The sequence below is a fragment of the Lytechinus variegatus genome, chromosome 16, assembly GCF_018143015.1.
Source record: "Lytechinus variegatus isolate NC3 chromosome 16, Lvar_3.0, whole genome shotgun sequence".
NCBI lineage: Eukaryota > Metazoa > Echinodermata > Echinoidea > Temnopleuroida > Toxopneustidae > Lytechinus > Lytechinus variegatus.
The window spans coordinates 7,579,332-7,598,783 of NC_054755.1; the positions used below are offsets into that span (position 1 = coordinate 7,579,332).

The 19,452-nt window shown below is 36.5% G+C and overlaps 2 protein-coding genes across 7 annotated transcripts in view; one reads left to right on the top strand and one right to left on the bottom strand.

Moving 5' to 3' along the window:
* LOC121429617 (metabotropic glutamate receptor 3-like) overlaps positions 1 to 3,029 on the bottom strand; it is a 30,636-nt gene extending 27,607 nt beyond the window's left edge. For both annotated transcript variants that reach the window (XM_041626740.1, XM_041626739.1), the window contains exons 1-2: positions 2,356 to 3,029; positions 926 to 1,049 (exon numbers count right to left, since the gene is read on the bottom strand). In XM_041626740.1, coding sequence (XP_041482674.1) covers positions 926 to 1,049; positions 2,356 to 2,970 — 739 coding nt within the window. In that variant the 5' untranslated portion in view covers positions 2,971 to 3,029. The remainder of the gene's footprint in view (positions 1 to 925; positions 1,050 to 2,355) is intronic.
* A 5,067-nt stretch (positions 3,030 to 8,096) lies between these two features.
* Positions 8,097 to 19,452, top strand: part of LOC121430360 (leucine-rich repeat and calponin homology domain-containing protein 1-like) — a 66,432-nt gene continuing 55,076 nt past the window's right edge. For all 5 annotated transcript variants that reach the window (XM_041627643.1, XM_041627641.1, XM_041627642.1 and 2 more), the window contains exons 1-2: positions 8,097 to 8,289; positions 18,166 to 18,310. In XM_041627643.1, coding sequence (XP_041483577.1) covers positions 8,127 to 8,289; positions 18,166 to 18,310 — 308 coding nt within the window. In that variant the 5' untranslated portion in view covers positions 8,097 to 8,126. The remainder of the gene's footprint in view (positions 8,290 to 18,165; positions 18,311 to 19,452) is intronic.

A 19,452-nucleotide genomic window follows, 5' to 3' on the forward strand; every position in this document is an offset into this window, starting at 1 on the left:
AGTTTTTCTATAAAGAATGAGAAATCATAGATTTATAACCCTCTGCTTCCCTCTCTCCAAGAACTCCAATATTAACGATGGATCCATGGTTGGATCCATGGTTATAAATTTCAATAATTAGCTAGAGTGCAGTGGCTGCATTGTCATTGTAGGGAACTAGTTTGTACATTATTCAAGTTTATTAGATTTCTCTGTTCATTTCAGTTTTGGTTACAAGTTCATTACTTGTAAGCCAGAGTTAACAGAGTTCTTTAACCCCTCTCTCATTTTCAGGACATTGCTCTATTCCAAAATAACCCTAATTTACTCTCCCCTTTTCTTCAGTCTCCATCAGCATTCTTGCCTTTTATCCTCATTTACAATGTATCTTTGTTATCCCCATCTCCTTTGTTATCATCCATCCTTCATTCCTTGCACCCCACACTTGACCATTCCTTTTGTTATCAAATTCCTTTATCTCTTGGTCCTCTCAGCTATGTTAATTACTCCCCTCCTCTCTCTTGGTTGACTGAATCATGAATATTTATGTTGTAAGACTCCTTATGTGTGATTGGTTCTTATTTATGATGATGCGTTACTTCTGTTATTGTCACCTTCCAAGTTAATTTGAATATGTATTGAAATCTAGTACCTTGTGCAAAGAAAGTCTAGAGAAGAAATGAAGAATAAATTATGCCCTGCCAAGCTAAGGCAGTTGAGCACAGACCTTCAAACCAGCAAAATCTACACAGTACCTCTTCATCTGTTGTTCTGGATTGGAAGAACCCATGTATAATTAGAGCAAGTAAAATATAAAATACAGCTCCTATGTACATCATCATGTACATCATCATCATGTAATATATATGTAATTGACATTAATTGTAAAATCGTGTATGTATTTATGATGAAACACAGCAGACCAGAAATGCCTTTCAATACCTACCCAAAAGTGTAGCCAAGGCAATAGATGTAGAACTTGACCCAGTCCCTACAACTCCAATGGTTTGACTGTCCGATAGGGGACATTGGTTGCTGGGCTGAGCCTTTTCCACAAAGTTCAAGGCTTCCTAAACAATGTTAAAGAAAATTTATAAAAATGTATTCACATTAATAACAAATATAATATACTAGCTGAAGTGCTGATTAAAAAGGTTCCTATGAATCATCAAGTACATGGATGCTGAATAAACATATTGTTAGTTTTGTAGAAATCATAAGAGGATTTGGGTCGATATACTCTCTCCTAAGACATCAATGATAGCAAGAGCCACGAGTAAGAATTGAAATATTCAGTGATATTTGAGCTGAATACCAAGCACAAGGAAGAATAAGGATCAGAAGAGTGGATGGAATTACAAGAAAAAAAAAACATGCAAAAGGGGCAATATTTTCAGGGGCAGGCCTAGGGGTGAAATGCGATCAGAGTAAAAAACACCAACGAATGATCAAAAGCCCCCTAAATCACAAAAACCTAAAAATGTGATAAGGTTTAATAGTATATATAGGCCTATAAATTGGAACTGATTACAGGACATCCTTGAATGGAATACTTAATAAGCCACAACACTAAAAGCCCAATAGAAAGTCCAAATTTGAAATGAAATAGCAAACACAATTAAATCTACACGATGTAATATTCAACTATGAAAATGGAAATCTGGATCTGGATGTATACGATGCAGGGCCCTCCTGGGCATAAACACATCGGATACTTGAACTGAATTTTGCCGGGACCAGCAGGTGCAATACACCGGGTGAACACCCTACTCTTTGACAAATAGTGTATGGTTTTAATAACTTGCACAGATTGTGACTCTCCTATACACGGGACCGACATTTGCATCTTTTACGATGGACAGAGTGTTTTCCAACTGCATTCACACCTGCACTGAATACAGTGGTGAGGCACGCTAACAGAAATATAGTGATCAGACTTTTTTTGTTGGACGGGGGCCGATTGCACGAAAGGGTCTTTGCAAGGACCGTCTTTCGTGAAGCCTATGGATTTTCTGATGTGCCATGTGAAATGCATTTAAAATAAATTATCTGAAAACATATTTTATTTGTCAATTAAAACAAAATATTTGTTTAGAAAATGATGTGATATATCTCATGAAATTGTATAAAAATTGATTTAAAAGCAAACTTACAAATTTTATTCATTTGTCACAAATTTCAGAAACACCCCGCTCACACGTACATGTATAGTGCGCCATAAGAGACCATGGGTGACAATAATCTAATGCATTGTGTTATGTACTACATGTAGCTGACTAGCCAACCAGTACATGTGAAGGAATGAGTGACACCATAATAGAGGGTGATCGAAATACTTGTACTACATGAATTCATTTTTACTTTTCTTTTATTTACCGTCAAAACCCTGTTTTGATTGGAGCAATCATTTCTGATTTCAAAACCAAGTTTATGGTTGGGCAGGATATCAGTTCTGTTGTTGATCAAATCAACGGCATAAATCATGGATTCTACCCACAATCCTGCAGGCTCCAACAATCTCCCACACAGAATATCTCCAGCTGGAAGATTCACCGCAAAGCTTCCACCCAAGGTAAAATCACCAACTTGTCTTGCAAAAACCTTGGCAGATTCCGGAAGATCGGCAGTGGATGATGGATTTTCCAGTGAGTCAGCTGTGCGGCGGATGCGGGGCAGAGAACGGCCATTTTGTGATGAGAAGCGAAACAAGGTTTCTGCTCCCAAGAAACTGGGCAGGAACGGTGATGTTTGGAACAGTGAATGATATTCTTCCAATGCGTTGTTATACATGTAGCTTGAGCCGTACGTAGCAGCGGATTGCCCCTTCGCTCCCGCTCCAGGCACGGGGAAGTGTGGCTGCGAATATAACCCCTCATCCCCTCGGTGATTCGAGCGACTTTGGACGGATGACGGAGTTAATTTTTCACTTTTGCAGTCTTTAAAATGGATCAGAAATGTAACAATGATGAATAGAAATCTCTTCGAAGCCATCTTACAAAAATTATGTCTCAAACAAGCAGAAATCACATCGCAAAACAATTACCAAGGGATCTTCCATGCAACATACATAGCTATAGTGATGCATGCATTGGCGATCGAAGGCGCCGCGCGACACACGTACGTTGTTGTTTTGGTATTTGCGGCGCCACTCGTACAGCTTTGGACGGTAAAGAGGGTGGACAGGTACGGTACAGGTGGTAGTGCTTTATTGCCATGCCCCTATCGTGGCGCCAAGCCAGAGTGGTATTCGTTATAAATTTCTTTCAAAGTTCCCGGCAAAAATGTTGAGTTGAATAGAAAAAAAATGTTGAAATGTAGAATAAGTACCAATGCGATGATTTATGTTTTTTTTTTAATTTGGCGAATTTTCACAAAAGAAGCGACGGCTTATTTGGTTTATTACCCCGGGGGAAAACATTGATTTCCCCTGAGATTTCCCCCATTCCCCCTGCATCAAATTTACATTTAATATGGTTTAAGCAAGGGTCGCAGCGACCATGAATATTGGCTCAAACAACGGTTCTTGTGCATTTCCCTATATGAAATCTTTTTTAAGAAGAAAAATGCACCTACGTCGAATAGCCGGCGCCAATTACTTACGGTAAAAATGGCAGAGGTAAGAATGGCATCCGGGGTGGATGGCCAGCCAACGTGACCCCCCCCCCCCTAAAAAAAAAAACGCGTGTTACGGGTGGCTTTTTTCAGTTTTAGATGTGGGCCGTGTGAGATCTCGGTGTCAAAAACACCGGTTTTAATTTTAAAAAGGTGATTTTGAAAGACTGGTCAATCACGGGGTCAAATGTATTTTATAGGGTATTTATTCCAAAGCTAAGACTGACCAAACGTGTTTAGGGAATGTTTTCCCCCAAGCTTTTTCCTCCTCGTTCCTGAAAAGTGTTAGGGTTCTTGTAAGCAACGGGCCTGAGAAACGGGAAAAGAATTTTTTTAAGGGTCATATTAATTCTGACGACAATTTGTTTAGGGGTCAAAATTTCTAAATGAAGCCCGCGAATACTTGCACACAGAGAAAAAAAATCATGAAGGGGGTGACTGGATATAGTTTGGTCATGCATGTGTACAACAATAAATACGACTGCCCCCCCGCACTCGGAGGTATTAAAGGGGAATCCAACCCAAATATAAACATGTTTTATAAGAAACAGACAAATTAGACAAGTTAGGTGAAAGTTTGAACAATATTGGACAAACAACAAGAAAGTTATGAATTTTTAAAAGTTGTAAATATTGGTAATCACTATAGTCATGGAGACTTCAAATTGGCCGCATATGGGATGTCATTGTGATGTAAGGCAAGGACTACTCTTTCATGTACTCCACTGCATATTATGACTAAAATGTCATTTTTCCCAAAAGTTTTATTTCAAATTATATTTTTCTTTTATGAGGACATTAAACAATATACCACCTTGGTTATATTTAGATTACTCCCCCAGGCAAGTGGGTATTTAGGAGAAAACCACAAATCCCTGATAATAAAGTGCATGGCCTATGGGAAAGTTGTCCTTGCCCCTTGTCATAATTTACTTACCCAGTTGCCAATTTGGAATTTACATACTATTAGTGATCTCAATTTTTAAGCAGCTATAACTTTCTTATTGCTTGTCCGATTTCTTTCAAATTTTCACCATTCTGTTTAATTTATTTTTCTCATTCCCAACACAATATTTCATGGCCAAGGCTGGATTCCCCTTTAATGGTAGAGGTAAAAATGACGGGAGTTAGAACTGGCAGATCGAGGTTAAGGTGGCAGACGCAAAAAATGACAGAGGTAAAGATCATGACATGCTAAAAATATATTTCAGGAGCGGATGTGAAATGAGATGTATATGTTGATACACTTAATGTACAATAAAAAACATTTTCATTTTTTATTAGAAAATTACATTTTATTCCACCATAATGGGAAAAACTGCTCGCAAATGACGTCACTATTAAAATAGAAAAATTCTAATATAGCTTTTTAAATCTTGGATGCATTCCCTAAAACCCTCACCAATTAATTATTTTCTGCTATTTTTACAATTACCTTTTTAATTATGTTAGGGTGAATTCCCCCTTTAATAAATTGAGTACAATACCTGGGATTTAATTAGGTGTGCTTCAAATTTGAATTTTCAGAAGGGCGATTGACATGAGAAAGCCGTACATGTAAGTTCCGGAAAAAAATATGAAATACCAATTCAAGTGTTATCAATTTGGTGCAGAAGATCGAAAGTATAATTCTTATTTTCTTCTCAGAACCTTTCTTATTTAATCTACATGGAGTGGCTTTTTGGCATGGGAGTTTAAGACTGGACAATTATACCTCTGTCATTTTTACCTCAGCCATTTTTTTCCTCTGCCATTTTTACACCGAGTCGGCAAGCCGAATAATTAGATATAGATGATCATGGTCTGGGAAGTAGGCCTACCCCCATGAATTCTGGACGGTCTGACAAAATGAAGAAATGTAACAAACTGTCCTACATTTTTTACAGAAAATTTTCCCTTTTTTTTGCTTGTCAAATTTCTCTGGACAAGAATTACCTTCATTTTGTTGTTGGAACCTTTATTGATTGTCAAATTTCTCGGGACAAAAATCACCTTCATTTTGTTGTTGGAACCTTTTTTATTGTTAAATTTCTCGGGACAAATATTACCTTCATTTTGTTGTTGGAACCTTTATTGATTGTCAAATTTCTCGGGACGAAAATGACCTTCATTTTGTGTCGAAACCTTTCTTTCTTTTTCTTTCTTTTATTTCTTTCTTTCTTTTCTTTCTTTTTTCTTTCTTTTTCTTTCTTTTTTTTTTGGGGGGGGGGCTTGTCAAATTTACATCAGCACCCCAGTAAAAAAAAAGTTCTATATTAAAACTTTATATTGTATATTGTAATATTTTCCCTATGTTCTCCTTTTCTGCATCCCTTTTCTTTATTCTCTGTAGTTTACAGATTAAGCATTTTTTAGAACTCGATCATGTCTGAACAGAAGTCTCGGAACTAAACAGTAGTTTAATGGAAGATGAATTAAAGTGCGAGAAAGCAAAGCGATGGCGAGTTTTTACAAACCTTTGCTCTTTAAAACATTTAATAATGGAGGAGCAAATCCTCTGAACATTTCTCGTTTATTTTCAATCTTTCTTTTTCTTCTTTTTCTTCTTTCTCTTCTTCCTCCTCCTCCTCCGATAGCCTGGTGGAGTTCAACAGCAGTCAAATGTACATAGCAAATGTGGACAAGCGAAATTGTCATAATAATAAAGAACATGCGAGATGATATGAGAATAACATGTCTATCATCAAATCAATATCTCTCAAGATCTTAAATGGGACAAACATATTTCGAAAATCACAACTTCTGCAAATAAAGTCAACGGCTTTATTAACCGTAACTTGAGATCATGCATGCACAAAACACACAAAAGCTGCAACTTTATTCCGACCAATCTTAGAGTATAGTAAGTTCTAGTGTTTGGGACCCATATATACAAAATACAATATTCATGAAATTGGTAAGGTGCAAAGAAGGGCAGCCAAAATGGTATGTAATGACTAAAGGCAAACCACCAGTGCTACAAAATAATGCAGGGGTTGGGATCTCCTTTCGCCAAGAAGGAAAGTTTCGAGGGTTGGTATACTGCACAAGGCCACTCTGCCTTTGATCACTCTCCACTTTGATAAAAATGCCCTGTCGTCTATAAGGTCGGCAGCCACTATGACCGATTATTCAGGGTAATTGGTTATATACCAGCTTGGCGTTTACCAGCAAATTGCTATCCTGTCGAGTTTCTACGAGAGTTAACATGAACTAAAACTAATTAAATTAAGGGTGAAATAAAATTAAATATTTTATTTCACCCTTTAGCATTTCCTTATACTTTTTCCCTCTCTGTCTTTATGTACGTGCACGGTATAGGTGCAGTGACCCCAATCCCCGCCCCCTACACATACAGGGGCCGCAGAATGGGGGTATAGGGGTTGGCTTCAGCCCTCAACTTTTTTTTTCAAAACCATATTCAAAGCGTAAAAATAATCATCTGATGGTGATTTTTTGCATGTTCATCCCACTTTTAAAACCATACCGCAGCCCTTAAGCCATACCAAGATATATGGCTCGAAATATTTGGTTCATAATACCATGGTCACATTTGCTCTACGGCGGCCGTACGGCGAGTCGAAAACAGCCGTTTCAACATATTTTGTACCAACTACATACAGGTGGTTTGAATTAAAATTAATAAAACGGCTGTTGTTGACTCGCCGTACGGCCGCCGTAGAACAAATGTGACCAAGGTATAAGTTCAAACACAAAACGAGCATCATTAGACAGAAAGAGAGGGAAAATTATTATGGGAGAACTTAAGGTAATTTCTACAAGGGCAATTTTAAAGGATGCAAGAGTTAAGCTCCCCATTTTTCTTATTTTGTGAGCGGGACCTGTATAATCCAAACATCTGGTTCAATCCGACAATCATGTTTCATTCGGTTTAATAATGAAAATATTTTTTTCTATTCTGTTTACATTTGTTATTTGTAATGTATTCTAGACAGGAATAACCGTCGTTTCTGGGGATTTATTCAACAATTTCAGACATTTTACTATAATCCCCATTCACCATTCATGTATTGGTGAGTGAGCCAACGCAGTTCAGCGGAACAACCAAAATACAGAGACTGAAGCTTTTGGTCTAAATGTATTCATGCTCCGTGATCTCCGAGATGGACATTTTGTTTACCTTGTGAATCTTTTTTCTGTTTTTTGTTTATCCATTTGATTGTTGACTAAAATAATTAATGAATTGAATTGTGTCACTGTGATGAAAGATCACATTAAGGGAGAGATTATGATGTTCTTACCCTGAAATTAAGTAGGGCGACGGTCTATTGGATTTATGCCCCATAGACCTCACAGTCTTGCCAAATATGATTAATTTACTACGAAATGTGTGGCCTCATTTTGCATGGTTTTGGACTTTCGGTTTATCGTTTAAAAATTGTATGGTTTATTGTCGTAGATGGCATGCGACCTTTTCAAGCAAACTCTGTTTTCAAGGTGAACGGTTTCTCATCACGGTATCCCCATTAAACTACAGTATGTGCTGCATGAATAACTTCCGGGATCCGTAAATGTAGTGAACTGATACTGTGAAAATGGCGGTGGCTGTGTCGCACAGTGGAGGCACCCAATTAAGGTCTTTAGAAAAGGTACTAGAAGATGCCCAAGTGTCGGGAAAACTTAATCTAAATGGAAGGAATTTAAGGGACTATCCAAAAAGTGCAGAAAAATTCGATTTGCTGGACACTGTGGAGATCGGTAAGTTGTCAATTCGACTCGGGTAATCACCAGTGCAGTGCAACATTTATTCGTTGGTCTGGGCTCTGGCCTGCCAGTGCCCGTGCCGTGGGGAGAAGGGTGCCGAGGCCGAGTCCGTCCGACCAGTCGGTCGCGAACTCGAAGAATGAGGTCTTTTTCAGGATAGATGATGTGAATGATGTGTGCAATTATGTAAAAAATGCATATAAACTTACCCATAAATACACACTACATGTTCCTATGATGTATTGTAAATAAGCTATACCCTAAATTAAACAGTAGAGGCGCACGGCCAATATTGGAGACTGTCTCCAGTGTGGGAAATTATCTCCAATATCTTGGGTATCCAATGTCAGAGACAGTCTCCAGTTTTGGAGACTAATTTCCTTTGTTTACATTTGTGGCAAGAGGATTACCTTGGCGGCAAATAAAATTGTGATAAGCAGATTCCTCATAAAAAATTACCCCTTTTCACCGTCTACTTTAAAAATTCACTGTCTAATTTTGTTTTGATAAGGATTTTTGTTGTCAATCACACACAAAACAAATGGGCTTATGACCTCAGTGAGACAACATTTTGGGTGGAAAAAATCATGCTTTTGTTGGTGTTGTTTCTTTTGTCATTTTGCAAAGGAAGTCTCCAATGTGGGAGATTGTCTCCCCTATTGGAGAGAGTCTCCCATATTGGCCGTGCGCCTCTACTGTTAAAGGACAAGTCCACTCCAACAAAGAGTTGATTTGAGAATAAAAAGAGAAACATCCATGATCCAACAAGCAACACTGAAGATTTCATCCCAATCGGCAATCAATCAGATGTACGTGTAGAAAGTTATGGGCTATGGCAGTTCTAAGTTTCACTTAATTTCACATTTTTTATATGCACATCCCAATCCCGGTCAGTATGCAAATGAGGGAACTGATGACATCACTCATTTTTCTTTCGTAAATGTATCTCATTATAATATGAAAATTAAATATTCTAATTTTTTCCTCATGTCCTGTGAAAAAAAAATTATCACTGAACATGTGGAATTGCCATTCATTGTTCAAACATTATATGGTTCAGTCAAATTGGTCCTTATTGTCAAATCGTAAAAATTGATACATTTTATAATTCAAACAATAAAAAACAAAAGAAATAGTGAGTGAGGGACATTGATTCTCTCATTTCCATGTGACTATTTTGCATATATAACTATTATGAGAAAAATAGCGAAACTTTAAAATGTCATAATACTTTCTTATTTTATATCCAATTTTGATGAAATTTTCAGCATCATGCTTATCTGATTTCTTTCTGTTGATTCAAATCAACTATTTTCTGAGATTGACCTTTAAATTTAGTCTTCACACATCATGAGAGAAATTGCCTTGTTTTATCACTCGGCTTTGTCCTTTTGACTTCTCACCACCATTTTGCTGACAGTCACACTTTAATAGTCTACTTCGTCTTGTGCTATCTACTCAAGAAATGTCAACTTCATATTAAACATAATCTTGTAAAAGTATGCTCAACTTTCATATGCACCAATGCCTACCCTTGATATGGTTATAACATATTCCAACAAGTAGGTCCATGTTAACCCTTGATAATATCCTTGTATAACAAAGGTTTAATTATTGTAACCAGTTTCAAATGTGTCATTGACCACTATTTACTTGAAGGTCAAGTCCACCCCAGAAAAACATTGATTTGAATAAAAAGAGAAAAATCAATCTAGCTGAATGCTGAAAATTTCATCAAAATTGGATGTAAAATAAGAAAGTTATGCTATTTTAAAGTTTCGCTTTTTTTCACAAAACAGTGATATGCACAATTCAGTGGCATGCAATTGAGACAGTTGATGATGTCCTTCACTCACTATTTTCTTTTGTTTTCTATTGTTTGAATGATAAAATATTTCAATTTTTTTATACATATTTGACAATAAGGGCCAACTTGACTGAACCATAAAACAACATTAATTCCACATGTTCAGGAAGGAATTTCTGTAATCGTTGTTTCACTTGAAAATGAGGTGACAATTAGAATATTTTATAAAATGAAATACAAAAGAAATAGTGAGTGGATGACGTCATCAGTCTCCTCATTTGCTTACCGACCAGGATATTGTTACACATGTGAAATTATTAAAGCAAAACTTTAAAGTGCCATAGTATACATGTACATGTAGCTTTAAATCTTACATCTGATTTTGATGAAATTTTCAGTATTATGCTTGTTGGATTTTTCTCTTTTTATTCAAATCAACTTTTTGTTAATAGGGTGGACTTGTCCTTTAACTACCTAACAGTGTACAGTGTACACAACAGCATAACTCTCACTCACATTTGCCTGCTAATATCACTCCTTTATAATACTCATGTAACTTGCATATCAAACTATTATCTCACTATACATGTACATCAATGTATCAACCTCTTATCTCATTATTGAGATTACTGTCAACAGTGCCTTAAAGGGATACTCCAGGCCAAGAATATCTAAACAAAAATTTAAATTCACAGAGCAAAATGCTAAAAATTTCATTAAAATCAGATAACAAATAACGAAGTTAATAAATTTGAAAATTTAACAATATTTTGTGAAAACAGTCATCATGAATATTAGCTGGGCTGATGATCAGATGATGTCACATCCCCACTTTGCTTTTTCTTACATGTATGCTATTGCTATCAGAACTTTTTCATTTTTGTAGTGTCTCTAATATTATTATGAAATGAGTTGCAGCACCAAATATCTAAACGCACTTGTTTTAGTGCTTGGTATGAAAATTTTGAATAAAGTAAACAAATCTATTTGATATAATAAAATACAAAAGAACAAGTGGGGATATGACATCTTCAGTCCACCTAATGAATATTCATGAAGACATGCCTTGAACTGTTTCACCAGAATAATGCAAATCTTTAAAAATTGATAGTTTTGATATTTGTTATCCGATTTTGATCAAATTTTCAGCATTTTGCTTGAATGTTGAATTTGACTCTAGATTTATTAAAATATAAATATGTTCAACCTGGAGCATCCCTTTTATTAAATCTAGATTTATTTGGTGCACAAGTGTATGGTAGCTTATAAGTGCCACCCAGATCATCTTGTCATGTCTTCATCTAATATGGAAAATGATATTGATGACGAGATCTCGGGTGTCGTCATGTCTACATCCCTCTGTGAGAGATGATCAGATGACAAGATCTTGGATCTCTTCATGTCTACATCTTTTAGAATGTAGAAGAGATGAACAGATGACAAGATCTTGGATCTTGTCATGTCCTACATCTTTTTAGAAGAGATGATCAGATAGCAAGATCTTGGATCTCGTCATGTCTACTTTTTATCATTTTATAGAAGATATGATCAGATGGCAAGATCTTGGAACCGAGGTCTTGCCATCTGATCATCTTTTCTGTAAGATGTCGACATGACAAGATCCAAGATCTTGTCATCTGATCATCTCTTCGAAAAGATGTCGACATGATGAGATCCGGGATCTTGTCATCTCATCATCTCTTCTAAAAGATGTTGACATGATGAGATCTGTGATCTTGTCATCTCATCATCTCTTCTAAAAGATGTCGACATGATGAGATCCGGGATCTTGTCATCTGATCATCTCTTCTAAAAGATGTCGACATGATGAGATCTGGGATCTCGTCATCTTATCTTTTCCTATCAAGATGTCGATTTCCCAAGATACTTATCTCAACATCTTGGTGGCACTTTTAAGCTTCCATAGTTTATAGAACTACAGTACATGTAGTGTCCGGAATCATGATCTCTGAGTGATATTCAGTTGAGCAGAAAATCTGTAGACAGGATGAGATCCAAGATCTTGTCATCTGATCATCTCTCACATGTAGACATTGCGAGATCTAAGAGATCTTGTCATCTGTTCATCTCTCACACGGGATGTAGACATGATGAGATACGAAATCTCATCTTTCCCTATTAAAGAGATAGACATGACGAGATGATTATATGAACATCTGGGTGGCACATACATGTAAAGCTTCCATATAAATGCCATATGATACATACATGTAATGTATGTAGGTTACAATACATGGAGTTTTTATGTTCTACTCAGGGACATATGGTATCATGCTCGGTGTCTGTCCGTCCATCCGTCCGTCTGTTAACTTTTCTTTGTAAACGTGATAACTTCAGTTTGACTAAACCTTGGCTCATATAATTTGGTGTGTACATGTATGATACCAGCATGGATCCCAGGAAGCCTTTTGATTCAGAGGTCTGAAGGTCAAAGGTCAAGGTCACAGTGAGTTACATGTACATGTTCTCATAATACCCAAGGTTCTGAAGTCCTTGTAAATGCTATTAAACTTCAGTTTAACTTAACTTTATAGGCTCATATGATTTGGTGTATGATACTAGCATGGATTCCAGGTGCCTATTGATTTTGAGGTCAAAGGGTTAAAGGTCAGGGTCACAGTAAATTATGTTTTCACCTTACCCTCCTAAAGTCCTTGTACAAGCAAATCTTTTCTAGTTTAACTTTTAACTTTCATTTAGGCTCATATTTGGTGTGAATGATCCTAGCAAACATAGATCCCAGGAAGCCTATTGACTTTGAGGTCAAAATAATAATAAATAATAATAAACAATTTTTATATACCGCAAAATCGCAAAATTGCCTGTAAAAGGTCAAGGTCACAGTGACATGCTTTCATCTAACCCTTCTTAAGTCCTTGTAAACGTGATAACTTCAGTTTAACGAAAAACCTACATGTACAATGAAGGCTCATATAATTTGGTTTGTATAATACTACATTTACATGTAGTATCAATCCCAGGCCAAGAATCTATTGATTTGAGGTCAAAAGGTCAAATCGCCACTTTCCACTTTTCTTGCTTGACCAATAACTCAATTTTCCATGTTATGGATGGCCATGTACATGTATGCTCTCCTGAGCGACACTCTTTATTGATAATGTATACTATGTACGCACATGTATTTTCTATTTTCCATATTTTTTTAATTTGTCAAATTGATATTTTATTAATTTCAGGGAATGGTGGTGGTGCCATAAACATCAACACAAACATTAAAAATTACAAGTAAAACCTTCCCGCACAAAGGCCGTTAGCACGCACTGGGCGTTACCTTCCCGCGAAAGGGCTGTTTATAGCCCGTACTGCGTACATGTACATGTACATGTTGCCTTTCCCCACAATGGCTGTTAGCATGCACTGTTCACTGCGCGCTAACCGCCTTTGTGCGGGAAGGAGATGACATATACCTGTAGTTTTTATTATTATTATTGTACTTTTACTATATATATTTTATTAATATCATTTTACATACATGTATTACATACATAAATTTATTTTATTAATGATTGTTTCTGGGAATGTTGGTGGAGCCACAAACACCAACACAAAAAGTCCATCGCTAAACCTAAACGTACAAAAACTAACTTTGCAGTCACACAGATGTACATACATGTACATGTATGTTTCAGATGAACACTATGAATGGGATGTACTGCAGGCCTCAGCAACATATGAGCATGGTGTGGAAAACCATGGGGATAGATTTTAATTTGCACTGAGCAGGGTCGCTTCAGCTTGCATCATAATCCTGTGCTGTAATATTAATCCGCATCAACAGGGGAGGAAGTGTGCTGCCTGAAATGGCAGGCCCTATCGGAAACTCCACCTTCCTTCCTTCCTCCCCCTCTCCATGTGCACTCATCATCCTATTGGCTCTATACTTTACCTATTTTGATACAAATAAGCGTAGAATAACAAGTGAAGTACATGTATGCAGTGCAGGTATACAGTGAATAATAGCTTGAGATATACGTACATGTACATGTAGGAAGGTTGAGAGGAAGATTTTAAACATCCTTATAAATATGAGGGGAAATGTGCATTAATTTTTTGTTCCCCCCAGAAAGGCCCAAAAGTGCTTTACTGTATATATCACAAGAAAACAAATTGTAGTGAAATTCTTCAAATAATTACGTTTCCTGAAGTTCAGTTCATTTAAAAAAAATGTCATTCACCCATTTAATAAAATCATATTGATCAATATACCAAACTACCGGTACATGTACAATGTATGGGTATAAAATTATGTGCAGTTGAAATGAAGCAAGGATCTCCATATAATGCCTGATTATAATAAAGCACAACACACTTTATCATAATACAAAATATTGAAAAAGTAGCCCATGAGTAAAATGTGTACATGTACAATGTAGTCTCCGGACTTTAGAACAGAGGGTGTCAGTTGTGGGTTCAAATCCCAGCCATGGCATAATTTCCTTCAGCAATGAATTGATCCACTTTGTGCTGCACACAACCCAGGTGAGGTACATGTATGTACATGTACATGTAGCTACCTGGCTGGAATTTATTAAAATTCTTGTGTGCTGCAAAGCCATCAGGCTAAAGCTGAATCCAAGCCCTTTGGAAGCGCATGTACATTACATGTACAGTGTATTAATGACGTGTGATATAGCGTACATGTACATGCAATACATTGTATTGCGCTACATGTATGTACATGTATACAAGAATATTATTTATTATTGTAACATAGAGGCATGCATGCATTGTCTATTATACAATGTTGGCCTATTACATGTACCTCTAAACTCCACTTGTAATGGTGTAGACCTGCACCTACATGTAACACACCCCCTTCCTTCCTCCACTTCTCACTCGCTGAGCCCCCCCCCCCCCACCCTCTACATGTACATCGCCTCAAGCCTGCTCAAAATTCATAAAGAATGTACAGGTTCACTGATAAATACAGGCCTACATGCTGTAATGTACATGACTACATCCATGGCATGTACATACATGTACAAGTAATGCTTAATAGATTGATTACATTATTTTAATAAATAAGGGTGATTTACAATACATGTACATGTACGTACAGTGCAATGAATGCCCAATGCAGACCATGGCATTGGATAGCAGTGCATTCATGAAGCACATGAATGATGATGGGGCCCACGAGAGGATTCGGTGGATGAGAGTACGGCAGCAGGGGAGGCTTGTGTTTGTGTGCTCATGATGCGATGATGTGATGTGCTGGGTCTGAGCTGGGATTACATCTATTTTGGTCACCATGAGTCATTGTCAACGTGGAAGAGAGAAAGATGCCCTCCCTGTTCCTCTGTCTGTCTGAGTGCCCTTGTCTGGCTGAACATTGTTTCAGTATTTATCTTCAGAATTATTGTACTGTAAATTTACTTTTTAACACCTGCATTTTACATTGATGTATAGCACTCCTCATGCAGGCTTTTATGTTGTAAACTGCGAATAGGAAAAACATATGGCCTGAACATTTTAGATTTTAATATATTTTTGCCATCTTTGAAAGATTCCATTCCAGTGGGCCTTTATTTTTATGTACACGTACATGTACATGTAATATCCTATTCCTACTTCATAAAAAAGAGATTGAAAACTCTAATTACCATGGTTTAACCCCCCCCCCCACATTTCCACATGTAGAGTCCCTATACGTGTACATACATGTACATTGTATGAACAAATACAATGACAAAATTGAACTCACACCATTTGTTTGTGTACGATGTGATGATGAACTCGTACAATGGTTTAGGATGGGATTTTTAATCTATTTTCGTCACCATGACTCAGTGGGTCTATGTACTGTAGAGATGTAGAAAAAAATAACCCACCCAGTTCCTCTGTCTGTACATGGACATGTATGAAGGTCTACATGTTCATGGGCTGATGGGCATACTTTTCTTTTCCAATGCTTGGTCTCTTTTTGGGTGCATTCATTTGCCTTTTTTGTTTAAAAAAGACCTCATTGGTTTCCCAATATATTATATTGACATCAATACAGTTCATGGTTTGAAATGATTTTGCCTATTGCATATTGCTACCTGTACATGTACATGTACCTACATGTATACTATTCTGATTCTGATCCATATATACATGAACATGTAGTACCTAAACCTACATGTAAATAGACAATTTAGGTTAGTATTGCAGCAGATCGGAGCCCAAAAGTGCAAAGTATCCCCAACCCAATCTATCTCCCCTTCACCGTCCCTCTGTCTGTCTGGGCACCAGACAGCCGAGGATAATCATCGTAGTATGCTTGATGGAGCATTGTTCATTCATTTCGATTCACTTGGCCTCATAAACGGCGGTTGAAATGACAAAGTACTTGGCAGAAGATGGAGGCAGCCAAATTTTGATATCAAAGTTCGATTTACTTTGTAATCATGATACTCTATGGTTATGTCATGTCGTCTCCTGTTTTGTTTAAAAATGTGATTGTAAATTTTATCAAATTCATTTCGTCCTGATGTTTGATAGCTAAATTTGCAATCCCATTTTCTTCAAATGAAGAACGGTTGTGTCCTCACTTGCACTAAAAACCATTTTAACGAGGCAAAACAATCTTGAAAACTTCATCGCGAGGTGGTTTTCTGAACCAGTTTGGAAGATCGCTTTTAAGACCGCTTCGACAGTTCTCATTACACGTTAAACTACATGTAGAGTATCTAGTTTTAGGACGGTAGTGAGAACAATATCTTACAGTAATACAATGGTGCTTGACTGATCGTTGCCACTGCTTGGTATCCTTTTGGAGGTGATTTCAGTGTAATTTATTATGGTCTAATGGAATTGGAGGAAGAAAAACAGGATTTCCTGTCAGATAATTTTTAAACCACAAAATATAAAGCTGAACTTCATGAGATGTAAAACAAGCTTGTAGACATGTACATGTAGGCCTACATACCTTGTACAGAGACATTGCTTTTATTATAAAAAGCAAAGTTACTGTTCAGTCTCATGAAATAGGGCCCTGGCAATGATTTTTAAAGGAAAAGTCCACCCCAACAAAAAGTTGATTGGAATAAAAAGAGAAAAATCCAATAAACATGACACTGAAAATTTCATCAAATTCGATGTAGAATACGATAAGAGAGTTATGACATTTTGAAAAAATAATTTCACACAACAGTTATATGCTTATCCTGGTCGGTATGCAAATGAGGAGACTGATGACACTACCCACTTACTATTTCTTTTGTATTCTATTGTATGAAATATAAAACATTCTTATTTTTTCCCCTCTTGTCATGTGAAATCAAGTTTTATTCCTCCCTGAACATTTGGAATTCACAATTTTTTGACATTATGTGATTCAGTCAAGTTTTACATTATTGTCAATTCTGTAAAAATTGAAATATTAATTCAAACGATAAAAAACAAAAGAAATAGTGAGTGATGGATGTCATCAATTCTCTCATTTGCATATCACTGAGTTGTGTATAACTGTTTTGAGAGAAATAAGTGAAACTTTAAAATGTCATAACTTTCTTATTTTTCATCCGATTTTGATGAATTTTCAGCGTTATAAAACTTTGATTTTCTCTATTTAATATTCACATCAACTTTTTTCTTGGGTGGACTTGCCCTTTAAATATGAGTTGACCAAGGTTTTCAGGTTTATGGGATTGTCATCAGAAAAAAAGGACAAGCAAGAAATATTTTTTTCACCTGTCAACCTGCTGCCTTGGGTTGCATGTGCTGCAGCACGCCAGTACCCCTGCTTCCCAGGTCCATGCCAACAACTTCCAAGATCATAATCTTTTTAATGGAACTCAAACACTACAAACATAAATGTATCACATTCATGTACTTGTAGGCCGACAGTGTACAGTATTTTTGAAGACTACATGTATGTTTCTCTTATTCTCTGCCTTTTATATAGACGTACAGTATGGTGGATTAGCAAAGTACTATTTATTATGATTTACTGTATGAGAGAAATTTATTTTCACTTTTAAATTTTAGATTTATAAACAAATATAAAATATAGTGATTACCTTTTTGTTTTATTTCAGATCTGTCAAAAAACAAGCTTAGTGAGCTACCTTGTGAACTATGTTCTTATACAGCACTACAAAGATTATCCTGTTATAACAATGTTATCAGAGTTGTACCAGAGGATATCATCAATCTTATGTCTTTGTCATATCTCAATTTAAGGTAAGTCAACCAATTTGTTGAAAGTGGGAATGATCAGGGGTCGGTTGCACAGATGTTGAATAATTGATTTCAAGAAAGTCACCTAATCCCCATCGATTATTTATAGTGCTTTTTAGTAATGTTTCTACATGTAATCACTGCATACTTACCCAAGCCTTTGCAGGGGTATTCTTATCAGGCGCTCACGTATTCAAGGAATTTCTTCCTACCAGGTACCCATCTACCTGGATGGAGAGTAGCAATAGTAGATAAATACTTTGCCAAAGGACGCGAGTGCTGCCTTGGGATTCAAACCCGGACCTTGTGGTTAAAAATCTGGAGACTCCCTTTCTCGTGAATAAAAAGTATACTCGGTTCAGGCTTCGAATCCTCTAAGTTGACATTTTTCAAATTTCTTTTGATGTGCATTTTCCTGATAGTGAAAAGGACTGACCCAATTTTTCCAAAATAGGTTCTTTACACCCACCCAATAAAACAAAATACCTGGTAATTCCAAGAATTTCTTTAGACTTTAATACTTACTTTTGTAAGAAGTTATTTTGCATGTATTCTCCTGTCTATAATTTTGAAAAATACCTGAACAAATCACGTGTACTTACTATAAATCTATTGGTATTTTCTTTTGGGGACATTACAAGAACTTTGCTTTAAAGGAAACCAAAACCCAAGACGAGAAGCAATCTTATTGGAAAGAGTGAAACAATGAGAAATGATTTAAAACAAATTTCATCAAAGTCGGATTTAAAATAGGCAAGTTATGGATGTTTAAAAGGTTTTGTTGTACTTTCTATGGTATCCTCAATAGCAATCATGCTTCGAAATGGCTAATTTTGTGGACAATGCTCCATTTATTTTGTACACAAATTTTCAGATTTCCCGTTATTTTACACATTTCACATTATTTCTTCCTGACCTTGACATATGTGGTATGAATTATTATTTCCCATGACATTTATTATGCTCAGAATGAGGCAATATGCAATTTGAAAGATAATGGGGCAAATCTGAAAAAATTGTATACACAACACATGGAGAGTTGATCACAAATTCAGCCATTTTGAAGCATGTTTGCCAATTCGAGAATCCCCTAAAATAAAACACGACCTTTTTAAAGCGTTCATAAATTACCTGTTTCATAACCG